This window comes from Cetorhinus maximus, chromosome 5 (assembly GCF_964194155.1).
Source record: "Cetorhinus maximus chromosome 5, sCetMax3.hap1.1, whole genome shotgun sequence".
Classification (NCBI taxonomy): domain Eukaryota; kingdom Metazoa; phylum Chordata; class Chondrichthyes; order Lamniformes; family Cetorhinidae; genus Cetorhinus; species Cetorhinus maximus.
In genome coordinates, this window is record NC_135883.1 from 68629204 (window position 1) to 68642548 (window position 13345).

General features: G+C 39.5%; 1 protein-coding gene across 1 annotated transcript in view; it reads left to right on the top strand.

Moving 5' to 3' along the window:
• LOC144680701 (pecanex-like protein 2) overlaps nucleotides 1-2126 on the top strand; it is a 211603-nt gene extending 209477 nt beyond the window's left edge. Inside the window, exon 34 of the mRNA XM_078541957.1 lies at nucleotides 1592-2126. Within this exon, the coding sequence (XP_078398083.1) occupies nucleotides 1592-1738 (147 nt within the window). The 3' untranslated portion in view covers nucleotides 1739-2126. The remainder of the gene's footprint in view (nucleotides 1-1591) is intronic.
• Nucleotides 2127-13345: the final 11219 nt, after the last annotated feature.

A 13345-nucleotide genomic window follows, 5' to 3' on the forward strand; every position in this document is an offset into this window, starting at 1 on the left:
AAGGCTGTGATGAGTTAGGAGTTGAGGGACGTGGCTAGTTCTGGAGCACAAGTCTTCAGTACTATTGTCAGAATGTTTTCAGGGCTCATAGCCTTTGCAATATCCAGTGCCTTCAGCCCTTTCTTGATATCACATGGAGTGAATCGAATTGGTTGAAGACTGTCATCTGTGATGCTTGGGATCTCAGGAGACCTTACAGCAAAGAAAATTAAAGAGAGATTTAATAGAGGTGTTCAAAATATTGAAGGGTTTTCATAGAGTAAATAAGGATAAGCTGTTTCCACTGGCAGGAGTGTTGGTAACCAGAGGAGACAGTTTTAAGATAATTGGTAAAAGAACCAGAGGGGAGCTGAGAATTATTTCCTGAGTTGTTGTGATCTGGAATGCACTGTTTGAGAGGATGGTGGAAGCAGATCCAATAGTAAGTTTCAAATGGTAATGTTTTAATAATTCAGCGTTGGTGTGTTTATATAACAGTAACCTGCTCACTGACACTCGTGTGTGTATATATCGCAGTGACGCTCACTTTGGGTTTTGCCAGGTCCACTCAGCTCCTGACCTCCTTGGGCAACATTCAGGCTTGGGCTGATAAGTGGCAAGTCACATTCGTGCAACTGAAGTGCCAGGCAATGACCATGTCCAACAAGAGAGAGTCCAACCATCTCTCCTTGCAATTTAATGGCATTACCATCACTGAATCCCCAATTATCAACATCCTGGGGGTTACCATTGAGCAGAAGCTGAACTAGACCAGCCACATAAATACTGTGGCTACGAAAGCAGGTCAAATGCTTGGAATTCTGTGGAGAGTAACTCACCTCCAGACTCCTCAAAGCCTGACTCCACCATTGACAAAGCTCAAGTCAGGAGTGTGATGGAACCCTCTCCACTTGCTTGGATGAGTGCAGCTCCGACACCACTCAAGAAGCTCAACAGCATCCAGGACGAAGAAGCCAGTTTGATTGGTACCCCATCAGAACCTACAATATCCCTCCACCACTGATATGTACCATCTACAAGATGCACTGCAGCAACTCACCGAGGCTCCTTCGACAGCACCTTCCAAACCTGTGACCTCTACTACCTCGAAGGACAAGGGCAGCGGACACATGGGAACACCACCTCCTGCAAGTTCCCCGCCAAGCCACGCACCATCCTTGGAAATATATTACCATTCCTTCATTGTCGCTGGGTCAAAATTCTGCAACTTACTCCATAACTGCACTGTGGGTGTTCCTACACCACAACAACTGCAGTGGTTCAAGAAGGCATCTAACCATCGCCATCTTCCCAAGGGCAATTAAGGGTGGACAGCAAAAAAAATGCTGGCCTAGCCAACGATGCCCATGTTCCGTGAAAGAATTTTTAAAAAGCAGTTTTACTTATAATAAAGGTCTGCCATATTGTGCTGTTGTTTGTAGAAGATGGAATGAGAGAATATATGTGTAAAATATGTATTTGCAGGGCTATGAGGAAAGAGTAGGGAGATGGACTAATGGGATAGCTCTTTTAAGAACTGATACAAGCATGATGGGCCAATAGCCTATACTGTGTGGAAGGTGATTAACTCTTTTTTTCTCCTTTTTTAAAGGGCACCTCTGATGCCTGGTCATCTCTCGATATTACAAGTTCCAGCCAGCAGAAAGATGCAATGCACACAGATGGTGCTTCACACTCTCAGAATGGAGACCATAAATTGCAGGATGAACAGAGGAATGTGACTTCTTACCCAATGTGAGACCAGAATCACCAGTGACCTCTCGAACGTAAATTGGAGGTGCTCCGGTCTAAATGAAGCAGTCAAACCAGTAGAGGGACAAAGCATAGAATACTAAAGAGAGAGCAGCAATGGGGAGAGAAATCATCCAGAACATAAAACTGGGACAAACATAATAATCTAGTGGAATTATTCTGAATTAGACGTTAAATATTGGTTTGTTTAGTGAAGTGAATATATACTTTCATTTTCAAAGCCGAATGCAATCCCATCGAAAACTGGGTGCCTGAGAATAACAATGTAATTTCATGTGACTTTAAAGGTCATATTCCTGCTTATTCAGCCAGACAGGAATTGATTGGACTTCCCCCAATGTTGAGTTCCCAGAATAGACGTAGAGTCACATGTTCTTCGGTTTGATTGTTTTGACTAACAAGAAGGTGTGGGTAAAAGCTGATGCAAGGTCACTAGCAAGGAATAACAGAATAGTCACTCATATTTAGTGCTGCTCTTAGAAAGTCTAATGTCCCAAAATGGATTAACAAACGTTATCAGAAAGCTGAGAAGATGCTTATAAATGACATATTAAAATCATTACTGATGAATTTGTGTAGCATTCCACAGCTGCAGTCACATTATATAATTTAAACCTTGGTTAAATATTGAACCTTGGTTAGTCCACATTTGAAGTACTGTGCACAGTTATGGTGTCCATATGATAAAAAGATTATAGAGACACTGGTGAATGTGCAAGAAATATTTACAAGAATGATACTGGAATTGAGAAGTTATATCTACCAGGAAAGATTAAACAGGCTGGGATCGTTTTTCTAGAAAGGAGAAGGCTGAGTGGCGACTGAGTAGAGGTCTTTAAAATTATGAAGGGTTTCAATAGGGTAGATATAGAGAAGATGTTTCCACGTGGGGGAATCCAAAACTAGGGGCCTTAAATATAAGAATGTCTCTAATAAATCCAATAGGGCATTCAGGAGAAACTTTTTTACCCAGAGAATAATTGGAACGTTGAACTCACTAAACATGGAGTGGTTGAAGCAAATAGCTTTGATGCTTTTAAGGACAAGCTAGATGCACATGAGGAAGAAAGGAATAAATGGATATGTTGATGGAGTGAGATGACAGTGAGGGGTAGAGGAAAGAGGTGCATGCATAAATGCCAGCACAGATCAGTTGGGCTGAAGACCGGTTTCGGTCCTGTAAATGCTTTATAAAATTATAAAGTGAGTATTTACTCCTTCCACGTCTGGTGTTGGAGAACTCAAAGAATGGAAAGATTTTGAAGTATTATCACAAGCCAGGATTGTGGAAGAACAGGGAAGAAGTTTGATTGAATCCCCATAGTTAAATCAAACAGGGAGAACTAGTTGGAGGGAAGGAGCAGGAAGTTTCAATACTTTTATGACTGTTTTAGCATCCATGTTCAGAGCTGAGCTCCAGCTGTCAAACTTGGTGTGTGCTAAACTTACCCTAATGTCTGTGTATAGATGGCAAGGTAGAAACAAGGCAAAAGTGAACACTTAAAAAGGCAGAAGTGGTGATAATGAAAATCTGTGCTAGCTTAACAAAGGCAGCACCTTATACACAGGCTTACACGCATTCACCTCACACCACATTTCCTCATACCTTTATTTATTTTACCAGATGGTTAGTTACTGCAGTCTTTGGTGGATTTCTCATGTGTTTAAAATATGCTTTGAAAGTAGCCCTCGCATTACTACCAGCAGTCAGCTTTGAGAGTCCAGACCAATGCCATCCCAAATGTGGAAGCTCGTGCATGAAGCTGTCTAATGGCTAAAATACTCAAAGTACTCCAATGTTGACAGTGAATTTTGAGACAGAGAATGATGCACAGGACATGGGAATGGTATCCTTTTTATTTAGTGAAGCCTAGAGGGTCTAAGATGCACAACACCAGGGTTGAAAATGTCAAGAAAAGTCAAGAAGTAAGTTAAGTGATGCCACAATGGGTGGATTGTAAATGCGCTTGGTATTCCCAATTGCTCAGGTTTTAGGAACGATGCAAAACCTTCTCTTAGTGGAACAACAGTAAACAATGTATACACTGAACTCCCACTGTTAAGTTTTATAGCATTGTTGTGTTTAAATTTCAAGGCAATGAATAGAAGAAAGATAGACGGAGACAGGGAGCGAATGAAAAGGAAGACACAACATAATATTTTCTAAATTGCAAAAGTGGAGGTTCAAAAAAAATTGGGGATCCACGTACATAGTTAAAATGTAGATAGGTATAGAAAATATTGGAATTTGGGTTTTGTATCTAGAGGACCAGAATACAGAGGGTAGAAATTATGCTACAGTTATACGAAGCACTAGTTAGACACACCTGGAGTACTGTGAACAGTTCTGGGCACCACATCTCAGGAATTTATCTTGTCCTTGCAGGGAATGCAGTGTAGATTTACCAGATCCAAGGGTTAGACTACAAGGAGAGATTGCACAAACCTATGCTCTCTGGAATTTAGAAGCTAAAGGGGTAACCTGATCGAAGTTTCCCAGATATTAAGGGGAACTGATAGGATAGATAGAGAGAAACAACTAGTTTGGGGGATCCTAGGACTAGGGGATATAGTCTATAAATTAGAGCCAAGCCTTTCAGGAGTGAAGTCAGGAAACACTTCATGCAAAAGGTGGTAGAAGTTTGGGACTCTTTTCTGCAAATGGCAGTTGATTTTAATTGCTAATTTTAAATTCTGAGATTAGTAGATTTTTGTTAACCAAATGGGGAATAGGGCAAGGCTGGGTACAGGTATGTGGAGTTAGGTCACAGGTCAATCATGATCTCATTGAATGGCAGAACAGGCTTGAGGGGCTAAATAACCTACTCCTCTTTCTATGTTCCCATAATACAGACAAGAAATAAAAATGTAACTTGGATGATTTGGTTTTGAGTTTCCAACAAGACAATTTCAGATCAACATTTGAGTCAACACCATTCAATACTTTGTTTCAGAATGTCACACATGACAATGAGGGAATGGCAAAGATGCTTATTAAATACTTTGTATCTTTTTTAACAGATGGAGATCAAAGTGGGACTGTAGGAGCACATTGTGGAGATAAATATTCATGAACTAAATCAGTGATTTGAAGCTTAGAAAAGTCACCATGCTCTGATGATCTGGATCCTAAGTAGTGGAGGAGATTAGGGAGGAGACAGCAGATAGGCTAAATGGGTATTGTATTAAAGGCGTGGAAAGTGGCAAATATTCATCTCTTCAAAAAAAAGTCAGAAATTGCCTGGCAATTAGTTCTACCTCAGCTGTGGGCAAATCTTGAGTCCATAGTATGGTTTGAAATTAATGAGCAAGTTTCAGAAAGATATGGGTTAATCAGGAACAATCAGTGTGGATTTGTAAAGAACGGGTCATACTTGAATTTTTAAAGAAATGACAGAATGAACATAAAAGGCATTTGATAAAGTGCCACATAACAGGCTTGTCAGTAAAAGGAAGACCGTGGAATTAAAGGGTCAATTACAGTATAGATATGAAATTGTCTGAGTGACAGGAAAGAGAGGATAGTGATGAATGATTGTTTCTCAGACTGAAGGATGGTATATAATGGGGTTCTCAGGGGTAGGTATTAGGACCACTGCTTTTCTTGATCTATATTTATGACCTAGACTTGGGTGTGCAGGGCACAACTTCAAAATTTGCAGATAACACAACTTGGAAGTATTGTAAATTGTGAGCAGATTAGTGATAGACTTTAAGAGGACATCGACAGGCTGGTGGAATGGGCAGATGTGGTAGAAGAAATTTAATGCAGAGAAGTGTGAAGTGATTCATTTTGGTAAGAAGAATGAGGAAAAGCAAGATAAAATAAAGGATACAATTCTAAAGGGGGTGCAAGAGCAGAGGAAACTGGGGGTTTAAGTGCAAATTGTTGAAGATGACAGGGCAGATTGAGAAAGTGGTTAATAAAGCATAAGGAATCCTGGGCTTTATGAATAGAGACATGAAGTTATAAAAGCAAGGAAGTTATGGTAAACCTTTATAAAACACTGGTTCAGCCTCAATTGGAGTATTGAGTTCAATTCTAGCACCACACTTTACGAAAGATGCAAAGGCATTGGAGAGGGCGCAGAAACGATTTAAGATTTGGTTCCAGGGATGAGGGACTTCAGTCATGTAGATAGGTTGGAGAAGTTAGGGTTGTTCTCCTTCGAGAAGAGAAAATTGAGAGGAGATTTGATAGAGCTGTTCAAAATCATGAGCAGTCTGAACAAAGTAGATAGATAGAAACTGCTCCCATTTGTGGAAGGACCGAAAACCAGAGAACACTGAATTAAAGTGATTGGCAAAAGAACCAGAGCCAACATGAGGAAGAACTTTTTTACACAGCGATTTAGGATCTGGAATGTGCTATCTGAGAGTGTGCTGGAGGCAGATTCAATTGTGGCTTGACAGTTATCTGCAGAGAAAAGATTTGTAGGGCCACTGGGAAAAGGCATGGGAGTGGGACTTGCTGAGTTGTTATGAAAGCGCTGGTACAGAGGCGATGAGCCCAAAGGCCTCCTGTGCTTTAACCATTCTATGATTTCATAATTCTATAAAGCAAATACATGGGAATATTGTATATATAGATTTTCAGAAGAAATTTAAATAACCATAGAATAGAATCATAGAATAGTTACAGCACAGGGGGCTATTCAGCCTGTCATGTTTATGCTGGCCCCCTGAAGGAGCAATTCACCTAATGCCACTCCTCTGCCTTTTCCCCATAGCCCTGCAATTGTTCCCTGTTCAGATAATGATTCAGTTCCCTTTTGAAAGCCTCAATTGACCCTGCCTCCGTCACATTCTCAGGCAGCACATTCCAGATCCTAACTACTCGCTGCATGAAAAAGTTTTTCCTCATGTCACCATTACTTCTTTTGCCAATTACCTTAAACCTATGCCCTCTGTTTCTTAATCCTCCCACCAATTAAATAGTTTCTCCCTTTTACTCTGTCCAGAGCCCTCATGATTTTGAACACCTCTACCAAATCTCCCATTGCTAGAACCATTCTCATGAATCTTTTCTCCGTCGTCTCTAATGTCTTCACGTTCTTCCCGAAGAACTGAACACAATACTCTAGTTGAGGTCAAACCAGTGTTTTATACAGGTTTAACATAACTTCCTTTCTTTTATACTCCTATGCCTCTATTGATAAAGCCCAGGATACCGTGTGCTTTATTAACTGCCCTCTCAACTTCTCCTGCCACCTTCAATGATGCACATATACACCCAGGCCCCTCTGCTCCTGCACTCCCTTTAGAATTGAATTGGACCCTTTAATTTACACTGTTTCTCCGCATTCTTCCTACAAAATGTATCACTTCACACTTCTCTGCATTAAATTTCTTATGCCATTCCACCAACTTATCTATGTCCTTTTGAAGTTCTACACCATCGTCCTTACAGTTCACAATACTTCCAAATTTTGTATCGTCCGTGAATTTTGAAATTGTGCCCTCCATACCAAGGTCTAGGTCATTAATATGTATCAGGAAGAGTACAAACCCTACTCCTGGGGAACTACACTATAAACGTTCCTCCAGTTCAAAAAACATCCATTAACCAATACTCTGTTTCCTATCACTCAGCCAATTTTGTATCCATGTTTTTTCAATCCCTTTTTTTCAATGAGCCTCTAACTTTGCTCACAAGTCTGTTGTATGGCACTTTATCAAATGTCTTTTGGAAATCCATGTACACCTCACCAACACCATTACCCTTATCAATCCTTTCTGTTACCTATCAAAAAATGCAGCAAATTTCACATTTGACTTGTTACAAATGTTGTGGGACACAATGTTAATGACACAGATGGAGGGACAGCTGGAGAACAGAAAACAAGGCGTTTTGCTTTGGTGGGTAGTGCTGTGTCCCAGAAATTGTATTTTTTACTTATGGATGGTATTAAAAGTTGCTGCTTGGCAAGAAGTGAGGAAAATTGAAGGATAAGGACAGATTAGTAGAGCGGCCAGCTGGTGGTAGATACAGTTTAATACAAAGAAATGTGAAGCATACGTTTCAGGAAAAGTGAAAGGAAGTACATCCTAAATGACAAGACTTTTAGAGTAGATTTAGAGTAGGGTTATATATATACAATACACATTATAATAAGATTCTTTTTTTAAATACATAGGGGTATTGAAAATAAAAACAGAAGTGAAATATCAAATTACTACCAGATATTAAGTAATTTTAAAAAAAGCATACGGGAATGTTGGCATATGCTAGAAAAGCAAGGAAGGAACGCTAATCCTTTATAAATCACTGCTTAGGTTTCAGCTGGAGTAATGTGTACAATTCTGGGCACCACACTTTAGGAAGAAGGAAGAGATTTACCTGAATTTTATCAAGGATGAGGAATTCCAGTTATGCAGAATGACTAGACAATCTGGAATTATTATTTTTAGAGCAGTGAAGAATAAGGTTTGATTTAATAGAATTGTTTAAAATGATGAAGGGTTTTGATCGTGTATTTAGGGAGAAACTGCTTCTAGTGGCAGGAGGGTCAGTAGCCAGAGGGCACAGATTTAAGAATATTGGCACAAGAACCAAGGGAAGAGATGATAGATTTTTTTATGCAGAGAATTGTTATGAGCTGGAATTCACTGTCTGTGAAGATAGAAGCAGCTTCAATAATATCTTTAAAAAGGAAATAAAGAAAGCCTTACAGTTATATCATGCCTTCCATGCTTTTAGGATGTGCTAAAGTGCTTTACAGCCATTTAAGTAAATTTGAATTGTACTCACTGTTTCAAGGTAGAAAAGGCAGCAGCCAATTTGCACACAGCAGGCTCCCACAAACAGCAATGTGAGGATGATCAGATAATGGGCCTGAACTTCTGCGGATTCACAATCAGTTTGATTGCCACTCCACTTCTACTTTTTTACCTTGTATTCTTTTCGATCCTGTCTTGCCCAACTTTCCGACTCAGGCCAGGCGAGAACTGTGCAGTGCAGTGCGTTCCTGAGGCCTTCAGTTGAACGTGCTGCTGAATCGGAGGCAATGAGGCCACACCCCTTTTTTACAGGTGGGGCGTGCTGGGGGGAGAGGTTGGATTGGGCCTCGGGGGGGGAGGGTAGTTGGGGGGAATCCTATGGGGGTTGGGGTGAGTCCCGTGGGGTGGGGGGGTGGGGTGCAGAAAGTTCCTGTCTGGGGGTAGGGGAGTCCCATGGGTGGGGGCTAGTCAGGGGCTGCGGTGACCTAGTCAGGGGGGCGTAGCTGAGGGGATGGGGGGTGTGGGAGTCTAATTGGAGTTCAGAGGTGTAGGGGGAGCCCTGTGGGTGTTCGGTGCAGGCCTGTACAATCGTTACCCAGAAGCTACAAGCTGTTTTAATTTTCTAACTTTTCCTGGGTAACTATTGATGTAAAACAGTTGGAACCATCTGAGGTTTGTGACTTAAATCGCATTTTCAGGTGCTTCTCAGTGCAGGGCAATTGCCCATTGGAAGTTGCTCTTCCCGGGCAATTACCATGCAATCCTTACCTGGGAACTTCCAGCACATCTTTGGGGTACCCCCCAGTTACACTTCCCTGGCGCTCAGAAGTTATGGCCCATTTTGTTTTTTGATAATGTTGAGTGAGGGAGCCAGGACAATGGGGATAACTCCCCTCCTCTTCTTCCAAATAATGCCATGGGATCTTTTATGAACACCTGAGAACGCAGACTTGGTTTAACATCTCCTCTGAAAGATGGCATCTTCAACAATGCCATATCCCCTCAGGATTGCACTTCAGTGACATGGGGTTTTGTACTCGCAAAAAATTTCCAAATGGACAATAAATTTGAATTGAATTGTCAGACTAGATTTTTGTGCTCAAGTTCCTGGAGTGAGGCTTGAACCCATAACATCTGACTCAGAGGCAAAAGTGCTATCCACTGAGCCACAGCTGACACCATATTGGATATATATTTGAAAAGAAAACATTTACAAAGCTATGGGGAAAGAGTGGGGTAGCGGATCTAATTGGATAACTCTTTTAAGGGACTGGCATAGGCATGAAGAGCCGAAAGGCAGTGCTGTATGATTCTATTCTATGATAGTGGTTAGGTACAGTTGGAGTATTATGTGCATTTTGACTTCACAATTATAGGATAGCTACTGGAACTGTGGAAAGGATCCTCTGCCGGTTCAGTAGAAAAATACCAAGACTGAGATGTTACTATTATGATGAAAGGCTTGAAAAATTGGGATTGTTGGCTGGAACAGGAAACTTAGGGGGATCTAATAGAGATTTTCAAAATTTCTAAGAAGTTTTGAGAAGATAAGTAAAAGCAAAATACTGCAGATGTTAAAGATCTGAAATGAAAACGGAAAGTGCTGGAAACCCTCAGTAGGTTTGGTAGCATCTGTGGAGAGAGAAACAGAGTTAACATTTTGAGTCCATTATGACTCCTCTTTGGAACTTCTTCGTTTCAATGTTTTTCCAGCACTTTCTGTTTTTATTTGAGAAGATAAGCCAGTGAAAGAGTGCTTCCATTGGTTGGTAATAAGGCGTCATTGACTGAGGAATATCACCAGAAGAATGAAGGAGAAGTTGAGAGCTACCAGAACATGAAATGCTTTATCACCAGTGGATATTTAGGCAGAAACAACATTATAATTAAAAAGAGAATTAGGTAAGTATTTTAAAAGAATATAAAGAAAGTGCAGGGAGATAAGATTGAATAGGTAGCTTCAGTTAGAGTCAGCTGGGTCAAAATCCTGGGACTCACTTCTGAACAACACTGTGGGTGTACCCACACCACATGGACTGCAGTGGTTCAAGAAGGCAGCTCACCACCACCTTGTTATGACCAATGCAGTTGGTAAGGCAGAGTTATTGAAAAATTCAGAGGGAAACTTTAAACAACCGTCATAACCTATAATTTTAAGTGTTATGTTTGAGATGCAACTCTAAATTCGGGAATCAGACCATCAGTTCTTGAGGTTTTAATTAAACTAATTGAAACATTTTATTAATTTACACAGGTTAAAAATATATATACACATGGCTACAAATTTATACTATCATAACTTTTACCAAATTCCCAAATTAATCTCTATTAAGGCAACAGCAACATAGACTTAACCAAACACCAGGCAAAGCATTTTCACCTTACGCATTCAAAATGAGGTTCCTTTCACTGTGGAGCCAATTGGAGGCTTGCAGCTGCCTTTTAATCTTACATTACCTCTGCCTGCACACCCGAAAATTACTGAAGTTATACCTACCACCACTGTTTGAATTCAAATTCTCATTGCCTCCTCAGCCTCTTTGAACTCCACCTTTTAACAATGAAACCTCTTTCAAATACCAATTTTATTAGTAATATAAACATATGGCTTGGTATCTGCTAGAAAGGCATCAATTTTTCACCCCACTTCTTGAATGCTCTATTCAAAAAATGCAAATACACACTATCTCTCTTACACATCAAAACTAGTACATATCAAAGCACCCAGACTAGCTGGTTTTAATCCAATTAAGACACACCCGCAGACAAGCCTCTACTTTAAAAGAAAAATATTTTCCAAAATATTATATACACTAATGGCTTCATGACAACCTTCTCAAGGGCAACTAGGGATGGGCAATAAATGCTGGCCCAGCCAGTGAATCCTACATCCCATGAATGAATAAAAAAAATAGAGCTAGCACTGACACAAATACAATAGACCAAGTGATCTATTTCTGCTGTAAACCCTATGATTGCCTGGCCATTGGAACAACTAACTGGGCCAGACCCTCCAACCCTGCATTATTTCAGCTAGTGGATAGAGGGTACACTGAACACCGTTTGTTGATTATCCATTTAACTTGCCCCCTTTCTGCAATTTCCACTTTGCCTCCCAGTGTGATCATTTCTAATAGTTAATTCATGAACAAAATCCTTTGCCCACTGTTCCTACTCCTGTTTCTATGAAAACAACTTGCATTTATATCGTGCTTTTATCATAGAAAAACGTCCCAAGGCACTTCATGGAAGCATAATCAGACAAAAATAGCAATGCAATTCATCTTTTCACAGGGTCTTGCCTAATAAAAATTGACATCAGTCTCATTTATGAGGCAAAATTGTATTGTACAGCTTCAGAGAACCATAAAGTTACCCTTGTAACATGCGCTGTAAAGTGGAAGAGGAAGGATATCCTCTGCTGGTAAACAAATTCAATATTTCAAGCCACTTCACTTAACAGCAACTTAAATGTTTCAATATCTAGAATCGGTTTGCAAGATACAAAAAAATCATTTTTTTTCCGGAAAATAATTTCCCCTTTAATTTCCTCCTAAGCTTTCTATTTATTTTTAGTGATACACAATGTACTAATATTCTTTTTAGTACAAGATTAGAATTCCTGTTGAAATTTGAGCCTGAGTTGCCACTCTGCAATTATCTCAAAATCTTTCAGCCTTTTGGACCATATACGATCAAATAACAATGCAAAGTAGGTATGAAAATCTGGCCATTTGAGAGAATGTGTAAGTGTGAACAATCTGTTCAGAGGTTCAGAAATAGTTATCCACCTGTTTAGGAATTTTGAATATGTCAGTTTGTGCTGTAATGTAATCACCATAACAGAAAAGGTGACTAGTAACTGAGGTTGATTTTTTTCAGTAGAAACACCCTTTTCACTGACTTGCACATCTTCTTAAATTGATGACTATGTTGTTATCAGTTCTTTTTAACTGGTTGGCCGTAATCATGTTGGGCTATTGCAGAAATTGTGCTTTCCTGTAGGAAGATACTTGATGTGCAATACCAGTGAAGGGCACTAATTGTCCACAGTACTTTTTTCTTGCTGCCTTACATTAGGACTGCTTGTACTGTGCACTGTTTTGAATAATTCATAATTATGCTTTTCTTGTATTGAATGTTACATTCTGCATGAAGTGTGTTTTGGTTCTTGGAAACACTTCAACAGTTAATTATTTATTTAAATTACTGAAATTACGTTTTAAAAGGTTTATAAAAAATGACATTTATTTTTATTTTTCAAGCACAGATTTATGGGCATATAGCAAGTCAATGTAATACCAAGAGTTCAGAATTTTCTGCTTCATATTGACGATGCACAGGGGAAAAGATGAATTATGCTTTGGGCTACTCAGAGTCCTGCATTAAATATAACTGCATGAGGTTGCCTGTTGAGATATACTAAATAATACTTATGAACTTATAGTCCTGTTAGTTTAGGTAAAAACTGAAGGTTTTAGGATATTATTGGATCAAGTTATAGAATATAATGGAATGTAACTTGTTTTAAGCATTAAACAGTGTAAATTTAATTGTACAACATCATTGGACTGAGAATATATTATTGAACCACATGCACATGTTTGTGCGATCTTTATACCCATGATCAACGTGGGAATATGCACTATAAATATCAGGTCTAGATCTTATTTCTGCTAACTTAAAATACGGTATATATTTGTTATGTTAACTCAGTTGTCTTGGAATTTTATGAACACAGTTTAAATTTGCTACGCATGATGCAGTATGGAATCTTTATATTACTTCAGAAAATTAAACACTGAAATTTTTACTTTGTTTGCTGCAAGTTTTATTGATTATATTTGAACACCACAGTGGCGGCTATAATTTA